At 36.7% G+C, this 18535-nt stretch overlaps 1 protein-coding gene across 4 annotated transcripts in view; it reads left to right on the top strand.

The window, feature by feature from the left end:
* LOC115220476 (tripartite motif-containing protein 59) overlaps window positions 1-18535 on the top strand; it is a 90131-nt gene that overhangs the window by 26889 nt on the left and 44707 nt on the right. Inside the window, exon 1 of one of the 4 annotated variants that reach the window (XM_029790608.2) lies at window positions 17032-17600. The exons of 2 other annotated variants lie outside the window; for them this stretch is intronic. In XM_029790608.2, coding sequence (XP_029646468.1) covers window positions 17534-17600 — 67 coding nt within the window. In that variant the 5' untranslated portion in view covers window positions 17032-17533. Of the gene's footprint in view, window positions 1-17031; window positions 17601-18535 lie in introns of those variants that run through there. One more of the 4 variants, XM_029790606.2, reaches the window with a different exon arrangement.

Here is an 18535-nt window from a genome sequence, read left to right on the forward strand (position 1 = left end):
ACCTTGTTTGAAAATAGTTGAAAAAGCCTCGGCAAATAACTGACTCTGTTGATAAGGGTCCTCAATCGATACGCCTGTTGAGTCTGCCAACGTTGCGATTTGGTTGTTCAAGCGGGAATTCCGTTGGACATCGGCAAAGAAGGTTTTTGGATTGCGACTGGCGTTTGCCGCGATTCTGTATTCATATCTGAAGCGTTCTTCCTTTTCAATTTTCACGGCTCGGTCTCGTTGAGTTTTGTACACCTCAAAAGCTGCAGTCGAATCTAGATTTTTGAATTCAGCCCAAGCAATATCTCTGAGTCGAAGTTCTCGTTTAACCTTCTTCGTCACCCAGGGCTTGTGTTTCTTCTTGGGAAGCCCAACGGGAACTGCTTGGTCAGTCAACCAGATTACATATGCTTTGAGGGACGACCATAGTTCGTCAATTGAGGACATCGTCATCAGGGATCGCCAGTCCAGAAGCCTCGATTAGAATTTCAAGATTGATTGCAGAGAAGACTCTACGTGGCAGCGAAGTAGTCGTGGGCGTAGAAAAAGTTGTGTGCATGACGAACTTCAGGACCGCATGATCACTCTTGGCAAGAGGGGCGCACACAGATACGTCTGACACTGATCTTGGATAGCGGGAGAATACCAGATGCAGCATAGATGGCTGCTGCCCAGACCGATGCCTTATCGGATATTCAACGTGTTGCGATAGAAAACAATCTTCAGCCACGTCAAGAAGGACCTGGCCGAACCGGGAAGATGATGTACAAATCATCCGATATATATAAATAAATACTGGGATCGATTCGTCCGACTGAAATTTTTCCAATGTGGTGTCCCAGTCTAATGACTGGGGCAAATAAAAGATAAAAGATAAAAAATAATGTGGAAGAGTAAAATATGCAGATAAAAACTCTGTTACATATGTCTGCCAATACTTTGGTAAAATTCAATGATTCAGCATTATTAGCAAATATCACATCCGCAGCTGGACGTCTTCAACTGAATCAGTTTCTGAGTGTTACAATATTATGACCTCTGACCCGATCAAACTTAACATAACTCCTAGCCTATATTTTAACCTTATTCAGAAATAGCCCTGTATATTTTATTGAGTCAGCACACAAGTGTAGCTAGAGTATGTGCCACCCGGGGTGGCCCTTCCGTTTGCCGCTCCCAGACCCCACAAAAAACGCATATTGCCTTCAGCAGACCCAAAAGTGGTGTCCCTTTAAAAGTGTCACCCTGGGTGGACCGCCCCCTGCCGCCCCTCCCCCAGCTGCGCTTGTGGGTCAACCTCATAATTTAACAGAACCTGTTGTTTCTAAACCTGGTGTCAATCTTGTAAAACCAATGTTATTATTGGATTTAGCGCTCCCAAATTACCATATATTCATTCCCAAAACAGATCAGTTATGTTGGCCAGTGGCATTATTACTGAAAAACTGAATTGTTTCTCAAACAGCCATTCAAAATTGATCCTAGCCGATGATTTGCTGGCATTTAAATTCATCGATATCTTCATTCCTAGGGCTTTCATTGTTGTGTTTTATTAAATGAAAGTTTTAATTAATCCAAATGTACAGTTAAATTTCTATATGTAACTGCAAAGAAAAAACTCATCTAATTAGAAAAAAACGAAAAGTAAACGGATAGTTAAAAATTGGTCGCAGGCCACTGTATTTATAGGGTGCTGGAGGTTTTCAGGTCACATTTGGCAATTTAATGAACTAACTGTAATCTAACAAAGACAAAACAAAGACCTTCACGGTTAGGGCCGGATACTCACCACCACCGATCACTTCAGGCTTTAGATAACCTCACTCTCGGCTAGATTAAGAATATATTCCACTCCACCAATGACATGGAGAACCTAAGTCAGCTTCAGGTTGGAAAAATAAAGTTTCACAGGGTTCACAGTGGCCTCTCTATAAAACTTGGTACTGTTACGAGTCTCAACTACACAATGTTGATTTCGACTCGGTTGTTGGTTAAGGCGCACTCAGCAGGAGCTCTGAAGTTACCATACGGGGGGAGGGTCGTAGCAACGGCCACAAGTTTGCGGCTTTATCACAAAATACAGTATCGTCTATAGCCACTCTGCAACACTTTCTTGGGATATAACTTATGGTTGGCATCAGCAATAAACCTAATCCGATCGCTATACTCCACTTTAGCGACAGCTTCGTTATTTTGAGTGTGTGTGTAAAATATATTCATTGAATCGAACTCGGGGGAATAAATTGCAAAATCTTCTATGACGACGAATAACTTATTAATTTACTTACAAACTTCTGCGTTCGATTTTTAGAATCGATTTTGCCATTGATCCCGTCGGAGATCTATACAGGATACAAGTGCTTTCTCAAAGTAACATTGCTTTATTCATGATCCTAAAATATTTTCATTCTTTATACAAACGTATCTTTGTTTACTGCAGCCAGAAATAGTCATTTAATAAGATATGTCAAAGCCAGTTCACTTTACTCATAAATCTTGAAAAGGTATGGCAGACACAACTTTACACCGTTCTCCTCCATGTAACTGTAGCCATGCGCTTCTAAGTACACAACAATTATTTCATAGACTGAATCTTTTATTATTAAAGAGTCATAGTGCGAGATGCATTGTTCATGACGTATTAAGACCCCTATTGTCTTTGAAAAAAATCATGTAAAAAAGAAAAAGATCTTACTCAGGCTTTCTGCCAAATTAATCAAATATATGTTTATATATTTACTAGTTCCATTGATTTAATTGTGTTCTTTAGTTATTTAGAGTTTTCAATTTTCTTTTGGTTGAGGCCAAAATGTAGAGTTCAACTACTTGACCTCATTAGTAGGCTCTAGTAATTACTCGACAAGTTATGGTTAATTATTGCTGTTAATGTTGGTCTTGTGTTTGTAATTTTGTTTAGTTTTGTTATGTCTAATTATGTCCTAAATAAAAGCTGGCGCGCGAGTTAGCAGAAACGACAGTGCACTAGATTTAGTAAATGCTATTGTAGTACTTATTTAGTTCCGTCTTCCGTCTTTACTCACAGGTGCGCGTGTTTATATATATATATATATTATATATATATATAAACTAACATTTGTTTTTATAGGCGTCGAAATATGTATTGAACGATACAAACTAGATGATATTTTTTCGAACGCAGAGTTGCCATTAGAATGGCAAAAATACTGGGTAAATTACCCTTATAAAGCGGAAAAAATTGTTAACAAACGGCCATGGGACTCGAACCCATATCCGGTTACGATTCATTTTGTCTTTCACCCTTCAAGGATCCATGAAATAAGTATTAGTAGCATATCGGGTTGATTCAATCGACTAAATCTCTTTCGTTTTAAGAATTAGCTTATTAACTTATAATGATAAGCCTATGCTTTCATCCCTTTGAAAATCATCAGTTTAGTACCAGTAACGTACAAATGTTAATTTTATTGACTGTATTAGTTCACTTCTGCTTAATCGAATGGAAATCATCATTGCTGTAAAATGCGAGCATGCGCTGAGTGGGCAAACGCTTAGCTTCTGGCCATGTTAAATACAAGGTATCAAGTATGTTAATTATCTTTTTCTTTTATGTTTTACTTGTTTCAGTCATGTGGCTACAGCCATGCTGGAGCACAATCTTGAAGAATTTTTAGTCGAACGAATCGACCCCAGTACTTATTTTTTTTAAAGTCTAATACTTATTCTATCTTTGACTTATTACCAAACGGGAACGTAAACATCCCAACGCCGGTTGTCAAGCGGTGATGAGGGATAAATATAGACACAAAGACACGCGCGCACGCACACACACACACATGCACATACACAACGGGTTTCTTTCAGTTTCCGTCTACTAAATCCACTCACAGGGTTTTGGTCGGCCCAAGGCTATAGTAGAAAACATTTATCTAAGGTGCCACGCAGTGGGACTGAACGCAGAACCATGTGGTTGGGAAGCAAACTTCTTACCACACAGCCATGCCTGCGCCTATAAATGATGAATAAGTTTAATCGATTTCGAAACTAATTGGGTTCTCATTAAAGTTATCTACGTCACGTGATCAATCCCGAATTAAATTGTAGAATTTTAAAAAAGGTAAATACATGCATATATACACACAATGCTACACACATGCGTGCGCGCACACACACACACACACACACACACACACACACACACACACACACAGTGATAGAAAATAGGAAGTAAAGAAAACAGGGAGCACACTATGAAAGAGAACTTGGCTATCAGGATATCAAGTGAAGAATATAAATACACCGAGCAATGCGTACATACTGTAAACCCGAGTTTATTCATCATTGAACTAATTGCTGCATTATTCGTTGAATATAATAGCTTATATAGAACGTGTTGGGTTTTATCTTCGTTAGGTATCTCAAACAATGAATTAACTTTATTTATAGTCACATATTGGCGATCGGTTTGATTGTGATTGTTCTTTACACTATCTCTCTAACCTAATTATCTGAATAACTTAATAGTGTAAAATGATTTCTTTATTTCAATACGTATCCAAAAGTACGCCTTAAAGAGTAATGCTGTATTATTCTTGGGTTCTTTCAGCCAAATCATGTGTTAAAAGCATACAGGTCAGTTTCTATTCTAAAGTTAATTTTTTCCTTTCTTCAAATACGTCTTGGGGTTCTTGAAAGTGGCATAATAACACGCTTCTACATCTGATGAGTAATCGATTCGAATAAAATATGAAAAGCACAAAATTTATTCAACTCTTTGGTACCTATTGTATTCTACTACTACTGATTATATAACCTCACGTCATTTTAATGTATCACACTTTGTGTGTGTGTGTGTGTGTGTGTGTGTGTGTGTGTGTGTGTGTGTGTGTGTGTGTGTGTAGTGTAGTGTGTATCGTCGGTAAAACTGGGTCAAAGTAAAATAATTTAGATTTGCTTTCGTACACTCACAGACGCACATAGACATATATGCACACATAACAGAGTATCGACATACACTATCATACACACATATACAGTAATACAAGTTTTCTTCGTCATACGGCCAAGGTGTTTTGCAAATGAAAACAAAGCACCCAAGTCTAACGATAGTATTGTAGATTTTATTTAAATAGTTACTAATAATTTACCAGCTGTTTCATTTAGAGAAAACACAGCCGTATTCAAATCCAGCAGAAAGTATAAATATCTATCGAAATACGCACACGCATCCTTGCATACGGTGAATGTATTTATCTTGTCTCCTATTTACTAATTGTCACCCATTTCAGTTTCCTCACTTAGAATTCTGCCTATGTATATAATATATATATGGTTAGCTGCCTCGCTGTACAATTTCTCCACTGTGTGTGTGTATGTGTGTGTGTGTGTGTGTCGTCGGTAAAACATAAATCTCAAAAAGAAGCAAACTAAGTTATAGAGCAGTATATTATATAGGCAAAGTTAGATAAGGCCAGTTTATGGAATAATCCTGGGTTTCACATCCATAAAGCGCCGTCAGATCCCAAACAGATTCTGATCCACTGTAAAGCGGCCTTATCTAACTTTGTCTCTCTCTCTCTCTCTCTCTCTCTCTCTCTCTCTATATATATATATATATATATATATATATATATATATATATATATATATACACACACACACACACACACACATATACAGTGTTCCATGTTGTGTATGTACTTTCTATTCTAACCTTGGGTTGATAAATGCTTTTGATTGCAAAGTAGAAGTGTGTGTGTATATGTGTACATATATAGTTCTGTCTCTCTATATGCATATATGTATGTAAGTAGGTGTGTGTGCGTGTGTGTGCGCGTGTGCGCGTGCTCATAGAAATGTGGAACGGTGTTGCGAACAGTATCTTTTTGCGCCAAGAAGCCGCATTGCCTCGCTGAAGTAGGTGTTGGGGGTTGAATAATAATAATAATAATAATAATAATGATTGATGTCTATATTCCCCCTTGGTTACGGTGAATGACTAATTAGAGTACAAACAAACAAATAACACAAAGGGCCATCATATTGAGCTTATGAACAAAAGAGTGAACGTAAAGGACTGGACTCATGCGCCTTTGTTAACGATGTATTTCATCACTGCAGCCCCCACTTCCACAGTGTCTGTAGTAAATAGGACGCATTAAATGACGATAGGTTAACGAGGTTGTAGGTAAATGTGAATGTAGAAGAAACAAGCTTGACATTTTTTTCGATGGCAGGGTGGATAAAACAGACGGAATGGAAAGGGAAAGTAAGGCTTGCACTAAGGCTGTATCGAGACACAGCTGGCCATATTTGTCAAACTATCGATCGGACGAATGGCATATTGTATCATATATAAGCTCGACTAATATTAAATATCTAGCAGTTATAAATTTAACACACACACGCACACGCGCACACACACACACACACACACACACACACCACACACACACACACACACACACGACGTACTTTGTGTGACTCCAAAACGCCTTCTCAACAGCTCCTACCGACCTGTTTCTTTATTATAGCCACAATGGTCCCTACCGACTTCCGTCTCAACCAATACGCTACTCTTTATAATAGTTCGGCTAGTCCATTTTTCCAGTTCCCCAGGGGTGTCAATGACTCTCGCCACATCTCCCCCTTTGAGATTGACTTCCGTTGGAAGTTAATAATATTTTTATTTAATTATTTTACTTTCATTACATCTCCCGTTTTGAAATTTTTCTCCTAGGGAAGTTTAGTATTTGTTCCATTAAGGCACTGCTTCCAACCATTCTGTTTGTTTCCTCTTTCTTGTGCTGCTACGCCTTGGTTCGATTTCTTGTGGCGTCGGAATATCAAAGGTGTCATAGAGCGCTTCCATGGGTATCTCTTTTCTTTTTTCCGTATATCTACTTTTTAGCTGGTTTAAATGTCTTTTGTGTTCCCAATTTTCGCCTTTTATCATGTCATTTTGCCTATTTTTTTTTTCTTACTACTCCGTCTTCCCAACTTTGTTCACCATTTTTATATAATTTGAAAAGCATCTTGTCACCGATATTAAAATGCTTTGCCGTATTTCTAGTGTTTTCCCTATTTTTCTTCTTACTGGTAGCAGCTTGTCAAATATTGACTTTATTTTTCGAGCAAACATTAGTTCCGCAGGCGACTTGCCTGAAACAGTGTTTGGGTTTGGTGTTATCCTATAAAACCTCAATAATTGTGTCAATGCTGCGTCATCAACTAGTTTGTTTCTTGATTTCTTTAATGCGCTTTTAAATGTATCCCCGAACCTTTCCGCTTGCCCAATTGATGTTGGGTGATACGGAGGAGTAGGAAGGAGTAAGCGACTTCATTTTAGAAATTCCTGGGTGTCCAGTGTAGAATTCTCTTGAGGTCTCTGGGTGAGACTTGGAGTTAACTTGTACAAATGTAAAGCAAAAGTCAAACATATAATAATAATAATAATAATAATAATAATATGGAACCTTGTTATCACATCTCTAGTTGAATTCCATAATGGGAATTTAACATTAATTTTGATACGTGGTATTATTCTATCTATTATGCATTTGCTCATTTTACCCAAGTCGGATTTTGTTGGACATATAAGTCTAATAGATGGTTTCGAGTGGAAGTTGGGTTTATGACCCTTCAAGGTAAAGTAGGGAGTTCTTGGTACACAAGGTTCAGTCCTGTCTAGTAGGTGCAAATTTGAGATGAGTTTGTAATGTATTTTATTAATATCCTCGCATGCGGTATCCTTTGCGTTTACAGTTGGTATTTAATTCCTTCGATTCATTCGTGTAATCACAGATACTACTCTACTTTCATGAGACTCTGTAAGTCTGAATGTACTCAATAATAGCCTCAGTAATTTCTGTCGCACAACTTAACACCCTATTGCATATAATAGTATATCGCCGAATATAAATGTCAATAAATTCAGTAAGTAATATAATTTTTACTCCCATCAGCCCTCATAAAGATTTATTTTATTCGCATAGTTATATCTATTCTTCTATAAAAGCTTGCAATTATCCCATACCTTGGCAATGCACGGAATGCATTTCTACTCTCAATATCATTTTTTCCCTGATGAAGGAGACATTCTCTGAAAATGAATTAATTTTTTACCCGGGCGAATGAACCGCAGAAACGACCGTTGGAATATTTTCCTTTAATACGTAACCCGAAAACTTATTTTGATTCCTGTTATTATCTCTTCACTATATTTTCAATTCTTTTTTAGCAACGTTTTTATCTATATTCCTATACTTCAGTATATTATTACTATGTTTATACATTCATATTCATATAAATATATGTTCTATTTGGGTAATTTTTATCTTAATTAAATTCGTACGAAAAATATCTTTGGGAGAAGTTGAGAGAGTCTATATCCTGAAGTTTAGAATAAAAAGTCGCATACACACATACACATACACAACATGTATCTAATTTTTCTCGACTTCTTGCGACAGAAGTTTCAAACTAGTCTGGACGCCGAGGCTTAACTGTAAATGTCTCAGCGAAAGCGAGACTTATGGTAACCATGTGTGTGAGACATCATAAAGTATAGAGCACGAGCTGAAAGCAAAATCGTAATTCGATTGCACAATTAACCTTTTATATTTTTACTCACTAATTTATCGTTGTTATCAAATATGAATAAACTAAGTACTGGATTCAAATTTTGGCACAAAGTCAGCAATTTCGGAGGTGGGTATTTATTTTATCGACCCCGAAAGGATGAAAGGTAAAGTCAACCTCGGTGGAATTTGAACCCAGAACGAAAAGACGGACGAAATACCACTAAGCGTTTTGCCTGGCTTGCTAACGATTCTACCAGGTCACTGCCTAAGAAGAAACTGAGTATTACGCTCGTTATGTCCAAATATGAAAGTGTCTTTGTGTCTTTTCCAATTGAACTTTGTTACAGTTATTCCCGTTTCGAGATAATCTTTACTTGTTTGTTCTAGTCAAATCAATTTCTCTTATGATAAATAGTCTGACCAAAGTTATACGACCACCTGTTTATAAAGCTATTGCTTTCAAAATACAAAAATAATCCAGCATCTCTCATAGTATGGTAAAGCAGTAGAGTAAAGGTGGGTGGCTTAGTGGTTAGAGTATTCGGCTCACGATCGCAAGGTTGTGAGTTCAATTCCCAGTAACGCGTTGTGTCCTTCAGGAAGACACTTTATTTCACGTTGCTCCAGTCCACTTAACTGGCAAAAAATGAGTAGTACCTGTATTTCAAAGGGCCAGCCTTGTCACACTCTGTGTCACGCTGAATCTCCCCGAGAACTACGTTAAGGGTACACGTGTCTGTGGAGTGCTCAGCCACATGCACGTTAATTTCATGAGCAGGCTGTTCCGTTGGTCGGATCAACCGATGGAGTGCCAGCAAAAACAGTAGATTAATGAATGTTTTTATAACTATTCTTTTATTCTTTTACTTGTTTCAGTCATTTGACTGCGGCCATGCTGGAGCTCCGCCTTTAGTCGAACAAATCGATCCCAGAACCATTTCATTGTAAGCCTAGTACTTATTCGATCGGTGTCTTTTTTCGAACCGCTAATTTATGGCACGTAAACACACCAACATCGGTTGTCAAGCGATGGTGGGGAACAAACACAGACACACATCCATACACATACATCCATACACATACATACATGCATGCATGCATGCATACATGCATGCATACATACATACATACATACATACATACACACACACACACACACACACACACACACACATACATATATAGAAATTCGGGGTGAGTACTTGATAATTATAAGCACCTGTGTATACCGTTTGGTGGTGTAGGTGGTGGAGTAAATTGATCAAAATAAAAACATGATACCAAGGATTCAGCGGTACATATGTTTCGGGCCTTTATTAGACAGATTTATAACAATGCATAATGTATGTCTGTGGCCTTCTTCAGCCGCACACAACAGCTTCCACAAGGACAACCAAGAATTTTTGATGTAACACATGTCCTTGTGGAAGCTGTTGTGCGCGGCTGAAGAAGGCCACAGACATACATTATGCATTGTTATAAATCTGTCTAATAAAGGCCCGAAACATATGTACCGCTGAATCCTTGGCATCATGTTTTTATTTTGATCAATATATATATATATATATATATATATATATAGATAGATAGATAGATAGATAAATGAAAGAATGGAGTCGAACGACGATTTAACAAAATTCCTTTATTCTTGACACATGTTTCGAAGACTGCATATTCTTAATTCCGAAGGAATAAAGGGTGCATTATGCCGTCTTCTCATCAGGAAAAACAAAGAACTTATGTCAGCATCATGACGAACAAAAACTTTTAGATGACTGCCCACACGGAGTCCATAGTATTAATGAGTGTTTCTTAAAAATATTCCGTTACAAGCAGTGACGTCAAAATTGGTTGGATGGATAAGATTCTAAAAAGTTCAAGAGTTCAAGAATGGTTGGAAGCGGCAAGTACTAAGAATAGCGGGGTGACAGAGTGCAAGTCGTATGTATGGTGATGCGTTGTTGTTTGCTTTTGCCAATGAGATTGAGTGCCTATGTGTGTGTATGTATATAACTGCATTCGTGTCTATGTGTGTGTATATGTGTGTGTGATTGTTTGTGTGGGGGGATCAATGCAAAATACAACTAGTGGTGGAGTGACAGGTTTGTGTCTGTGTGTTGGTTGTGCTTATGATAGAGAGAGGGAGAGAGAGAGAGAGGGAGAGACAGAGAGAGAGGGAGAGATAGAGAGACAGAGATAGAGAGACAATATATATATATATATATATGCACACATACATATATATATATATATATTATATATATATATATATATATATATTATATACATATATATATATATATATATACATATATATATATATACATATATATATATATATAATATATATATATATATATATATATATATATATTATATATATATATATATATATATAGATATATATATATATATAATTAGGTTGTTTCACATGAAATGTCGTATTTGAAAGGTAACAATAAAATGTTTCAGAAGTGTTAAAGAACTGATTTATTTAATCAAAGTATGATCCATATTCCATTTATGACATTTATCCAACGTTTCTCTAAGTCATATATTCCATTTTTTTTAAAAATCCATCTTTTGCTGTGATAAACTTTCCGAATGCTTCAATTACCTCTTCTCAATTTAAGAATGTTTTATTGCTTATGAAAAGCTCAACATGCTTAAACAAGTGAAGATCAGTAGGAGAGATATCATGGGAATAGGGAGGATGTTGTAAAATCTCATAATTCAGGTTTTGCAACTTTTGGATCGTAGCTTGAGAAGTGTGGGGACGTGCATTGTCATGGAGCAAAATTGGGCCATCTTTGTTCACTAGTCTGGGTTTCTTCTTTTTCAAATTCTAATGCTTACAATCAATTTCCTGGCAATACGATGTTGCTGTTACCGTCTACCTTGTTGCAAAAATAAATAATGAATAACTCCCTTCGCAGACTACCATACAGTGACCACTGACTTTTTAGGGTGCAATGGTGGGTTTGGGTAGTGTCTAGGTGACTCTCCTGCATCTAATCACTGTCCTGTTCTCCTGTTGTTGTCAAAGAGTATCCATTTCTCATCACAAGTAATGATTTGATGAAAAAATCGTCTTTTCCCAGTCGAGGAAGCAATAAGGAGCACACTTCGAGGCGTCAGTTTTTTTTAATCTTGTTCAATGGAACAAACCTATCTGTTTTTTTTTTTTACTGTTCCAATTTTTACAGGTGTCCAAAAACAGCTGTGCAAGATGCTTGGAGTTCTGAGGAAAGTTTTCAAACCTTTGTTCTCGGATTTTGTTCAACCAAAGCATTTAATCCATCAATGCCGAATAACAGATTTTGGCCTACTCCTTGGTTTATTTTCAAGGCTATCATTTCCAGAACGAGAACTTTGAAACCATCACTGAACAGTTCTGATGCCAACAAAACCATTACCAAAGGCCCGATTGATATTCCGTAGAGCTTCTTCCGCAGAGTGACCCAGTTTGTAGTCATTTGAGAAAATCACTCAACATAGTTTAGTTGTTATCATTTTCATAAGGTCTGTGGGTACGAATTTTGTATACCATATTGCAGGGAAAGAAAAAGAGTCAAGATAAATGAAAGGTATACATAATTGAGTTTTTAAATGACTGAAATAACAAGTAATTAAAAATGCGACATTCCATATGAAACAACCTAATATACGTCGTATATATGTGTGTGTGTGTGTGTGTGTGTGTGTGTGTGTGTGTGTGTGTACATATATATGTATGTACATATATATATATATATATGTACATACATATATATGTACACACACACACACACACACACACACATACAGATATACGACGGGCTCCTTTCAGTTTCCGTCTACCAAATCCACTCACAAGGCTTTGGTCGGCCCTAGGCTATAATTGAAGAAACTTGCCTAAGGTGCCACGCAGTGGGACTGGACCCAGAACCATGTGGTTGGGAAGCAAGCTTCTTACCACAAAGTCACTCCTGCGCCTAAATATATTACATATGACAACACCATGTGCTCTGAATTCAAACTTCACTGAAATCAGCTTTGTGTTTCTTCATTTCGGGACTCTCTTTCTCTCCCCCTCTCACTCTTTCTCTCCCTTTCTCCCTCGGGGAGAAATCATCTGTGTTTACATACGAAAAGGGATGGTCATCGACAGATTTTAAAGGTCCAACTGACCCACTATCATGACAATGCTTCTATCATTCTCTCAGAATTTGAACGATCACTTTTACGTCAGCAGGTAACACTCAAGATGGGTTTTATCAGAGAAACCACAACTAGATCATAGATTTGTATATATTTCCATATTTCTTTTCTCTCCCTTTCTCTGTCTATCTCTACATATATACGTGTGTTTGTCTTTTAGTTAGTTAGTTTGTGTGTGTGTGTGTGTGTATATAACAATAAGGCTAAAAAATTCTAGCGCATTTCAACCTATCTAAGTAAAGTTTAACGTACTGGAAGTCTTGAACGAATAATTACAAATAATTATATATTATTAGGGTTTATGACATAAATATAAAGCGAATAAATGATATAAAGAAAATATGATTTACAGCAATAATGCCAATCAAGTATATGTATCAAGTCAGACACATCATACTAGTTAAATGCGGCACTGTAACTCTTATGAACTCATACACTTACTGTTTTACTAATAATCATTACACTTGATCGATTACCTTCGTTGAAATCACATTCAGTATACAACTGAACATCAGTTCCAAATGAATTTCTATAATTAATTAGGTTATGCAGTGCAGTTTCAGGCTATAAATATTAAAATGAAAATGAGAAGACTTCGCTGAATGGAAACTGAATTAGTAAGCATACAAAAGCATAGAAAATCGCGAAATTAGAAGCGTCGCTTACTGTCGAAGATGTCTTGGTATCAACATGTTCTGTTTTCTCTAATGCTTTTAGATTCCCACCTTGTTGCGAGCAGATAGAAATATTAACTAGGTCCATCCACCCTTGATACAGCGGGACATCCAAGAAGTAAGGGCTGCACTAGTACTGGACCGGCATGTTATTTATTCGACCCTGAATGAACGAAATGCAAATTTGTCTTCGGTGAGATTTGAAATCAGAGAGCAAATGCCCGGAATAAATACTGCAATCTGCTTGAATCCTACTGTCTTCAAAGACAAGAAAAAAAGAAGAGAGAGGGGAAGAAGGAGAGAGAAAGAGAGAGAAAGAGGGAGAGAGAAAGAGAGAGAGAAAGAGGGAGAGAGAAAGAGAGAGAAAGAGGGAGAGAGAAAGAAGGCGAGAAAGAGAGAGAGTATAATTGGAGAATACAGTTAATAATGTATAAAGTGACGGGTTGAGCAAGTCTATCTATTTTTTATCCTAGGTTTTGTCGATCAGGGCTGACTTGGTACTAAACAATAACATTTTTCTTGCACTCCTAAATCAACGAATAAACAAATATATTACAGCACACTGAACACCACACTCACATCTACAGAACCAGTATGGTTCGACAAATGCAAAACGGAAAGCATACACTCTTTTTCTCTGTCTTTCTTCCTCTCTTTCTCTCTCTCTTTCTTTCCTTCCTTCTTTCTTTCTTTCTTTCTTCCTTTTTCTTTCTCTCATATTCATACACACACACAGCTCCTAAATAGTTTTCTCGTTCATTCATTTAATATATTGACAAAAACATACAAGGTGGCCAATCAGAGTTGATCTAGAACTAAACTACAAGGCACATATGTGTTTGCGCCCATGCGCATACGTGCAGGCAAATACGCTCATGCACACGCACGCACGCACTCACATACACGCACACACACACTCGTACATATATACATATACGTGTGTAATGTGTGTGTGATATGTATATATATATATATATATATATATATATATATATATATATATATATATATACACGTGTGTGTGTGTGTGTGTGTGTGTGTGTGTGCATATCCATGTATAAACTGTTTGAAATGGTGTACAAGTTTTATATATTAAGAAAAAGAAAGTCGTCAGAATTTGGATAAAAATTATTTATTTAACGCTCTCATCCCGTTCAGGGTTTCATCATGAACATACTATTTATATATGCGTAAGTTAGCTGAAAAAATTTGGAAGTGATTATTTGAGATATTCTTTGCTATTTTGAAAGTATATGTGTGTGTCTATATGTGTACGAGGTAGTATCAAAATGACACGTTGGAAGCATATGCCAATTAGTGAAGGTGGGTAGTCCCTGGTGATGAGTGTATCCTTTAGTTTATGTTGTCGTGTGTCTCTGGTGCTTGCATTAGAAACTATAGTACATATCCTTTTTGTTAGGTTGAAGGGGATATTTATTCTCGTGTGTCTGGGGTGGCATGAGTTGAACGGTAAATATTGCTTGGAATCCGTGGGCTTATAGTATACATCTGTTTCTATTACGTTGTTAGATTTCTTAATGAGGATGTCGAGGAAGGGAAGTTGTTGATAACAATATTCCATCGTGAATTTAATGTTTACGTCAAGTCCATTTATAAGTGCTTGGAATTCTTTAGGTCTCTCTATACTTTCATGTCAAAGAATGAAACAGTCATCCAGGTAACTCTTTCAGGAACTACGCACCTTCACTAATTGATACATGCTTTCAACGTGCCCTACAACTCAACATCCACGAACTCAGACATCCCAAATTAAAGAAGTATTTACAACCAAAAGCCCTACCATACCACACACAACCCTCTTAACAATGAAGTCTTCGACACCATCCTTCAAAACATTCCTCTGCTAAAAAGGACCACAGAATGAACTTAACCCTCCAAACACACACCTTCATAAAAAGCAAGAGATAGCCCAAATCTATGAAAAGTCTCCTAACACAAGCCCAAATACGCTCAATAACACTGAAGCCGTCAGTAAAATAATGCGGGAGACCTAACTGTGGGATATGTGTAAATTTAATTGAGGGATCAGAGTTCTCCTTCAAACAGGGACAACGTTTCACAGTGAAAAGCAGCTTCACATGTGCTTCGGAGAACCTGAGAAATACAAGAGCAATACATAGGCCAAACAAAAAACAGTCTACGTCAAAGGATGGCTCTGCACAGATCCTAGATCAAAATTCCCAAATACAGGAAAAAAGCATTCAGCCAACACATCGACATTTGCGCCAATAACAAAAATCCAAACTTCAAAAATGTTCCCCTTTCAATTCAGGGACGATGCAACCTGTAGCCAACAAATTAGTAAAGAGACTCTCTTTATTACAAAGTGCAGACCCCTTTTGAACGCATCTACAAGAAACGACATATCCACCTAGCAAATATTAAAAATGATTCATTCAAGAGATACCCAAGAATTCATTAAAAACCAGTCCCAATCACTGTTATAATCCCTGCTATATATGTATATATATATATATATATATATATATATATATATATATATATATATATACACACATTTATATATTATCTTAAAATAATTTGTTTTGCGAGTGTGTGTGTATGTATGTTTGTGTGTGTATGTGTGTGTGTGTGTGTGTGTGTGTGTGAACGAGGGACGTTATTTTATAGGCCAACAATTCTTAGTAGGACATTGATTAGAAGACAATGGTTAGAATTTTATTTAGTCTTCCTTTAACCCATATATGGGAATGAACGTAGGGTTGTACACCATACTTGCTAGAAAGATTTTCGCACTCTCAACTGCTAAGTTTCAGCGCGCAAGTTAAAAGTCTAATTAAATTTTACCTGGTGCAAGTTGCAACTGAAGACCTCGGCAGTACGACAATGCATCCTTTAAAAAAAGCATCGTTAAAAAAAAAACTATTTTGACGGCGTATATTTTAAAATCTTTATGTCTTCTATTAATAAGAAATTATTCAAAAGCTGTGTGTCCAAGCAGCTTTAGCGCTTTATTCAGTACAAAGCACTTTTTTTGAATAAGCACTGCCATTGAACATAGCCAATGTCTGTTAATTTCAGCTACGGCTCTTTGCTTTATTGACTATTGACCGACAACAATTTCTTACTGCTAATGTGGAAAAAAACTATTACCTCTAGCAGCCCAGTCCAGTCCAGTCCAGTCCAGTCCAGTTCAGTCCAGTTCAGTCAAACGAGAATATGCAAGAAACTCGGTGTGTGTGTGTGAGTGTGTGCGGTATACTTAACCGATGAGACATGATAATGTAGGTGATTGTTATTATTATTGCTTTCAAACCACCACAGCTGTCTTACTTCACCTGCCGCCTTGAAAAGCAATTAAAACTGAACTGCTCGTTCACCACTATCCATTACATCTACAGGCGTCGCATAGGCCAACGAAACAGCTTGAACATTTTCGCTATATTATCAACAAGTTACCAAGATGGGACATCGTACGACTAATTGACGCTAATCGATAATACATACATAATACATATATACGTACATATATATATATATATATATATATATATATATACATATACATATACATATAGGTTACAGTTTATGTGAATATATTTATACACGCATATATACATACGTATAAGCATACACAAAAATACCTATATTTATATATAGAGAGATAGATAGTTCTTATATATATATATGTATGTATGAGTTGTATATGTATGTATATATATGTATGCATATATTTCAGTCAGATATATTATTCGTAAGCATTACATTTTTGAAGTTGAAGATCGACAATCCAACTTCAGCCGGCAAAGAGAACCACAGTCACAGGAAAATGTAGTACAACCTCGGACGCTTACTAAACCTATCGCAATTACTCGTGGCGACATGTGAAAATGATTACTTAACAATTCATCTTATTGTTTCCCATTTTTTTGCTGCTGCAACAGACAGTGAGTGTCTTAATAGATTGGGAATAAACAAATGTTCCCACAAAACGGAAAAAGAATAACAAAGCATAATCGATAAGGAAAAAGGTGTATGTATCACAGCATTTGAATTCCCCAATCCAAGAGTGTATTCTAGTCTCATTTGGTAAAAACTTGTGTTTCGGTAGCTGTGGCGAATGCAGTTATGGAGATTCTGCACAAATCGCAATGGCCTATAGAGCGCCTTTTACCAAAAGAGGAAATCTTGGAAGGTAATGTTTGCTTTATAAGATTTATGATTACTTGGAAATCTAACCGTATCAACTATATCACACATACACACAGACACAAACACCACACAGATATTCACTCATGTACAAACATAACAACACACAGTATATTTATACAAAGGCACATATATTGAAAAAAACAAGACAAAAAAGAAATCGTAAAACTCCTCTTCTTGGTATGTGTAATTGCAAATACGCCTATAGATAGAATGCTTGTATATATACGTATATGTATGTATGCCTATGTATGCGTGTGTACGTGTATGTACATGTATCTATGAATATATACATATATATACACATATATACATACACACGCACACATTCAGACACATTATTTCATACAAACATGCATACATACGCACTCATACATGCGCGCGTACACGCACATACACACACATACGTACGTATGTATGTATGTATGTATGTATGTATGTATGTATGTATGTATGTATGTATGTATGTATGTATGTTTTTTATCTGTATGTGTGTGTACATGTTAGCGGGTTGGAAAATAACACGAATTTATACACTTCGAGCATGAAAAAACATCGAGTATTTTATTTTTATGTATACCTGAAAACACACACACACACACAAACGTGCATTCACAACATAGATATACATTCCATTCACACACATATACGTACGCATACATATACACCGAAACACACAAGTGGTATATGTACACATTCTGTAACGCACTCTCTTCTTCCTTCCTTCACTCCTCCTCTCCCTCTCTGTCTATCTATCTGTCTGTCTGTTCTCTGCCTCTCTCTCTCTCGTTCACTCTATCTGATACCCAATTCTTGCTCCAGTCTAACCGCACAGGCACACAATAATTGCCTTTTTAAAAATTCTCACACATCAATATGCAGCCTCAACTGAGATCTATCCCCTATCTCTGCATCTCTCTC

This window comes from Octopus sinensis, linkage group LG16 (genome assembly GCF_006345805.1).
Source record: "Octopus sinensis linkage group LG16, ASM634580v1, whole genome shotgun sequence".
NCBI lineage: Eukaryota > Metazoa > Mollusca > Cephalopoda > Octopoda > Octopodidae > Octopus > Octopus sinensis.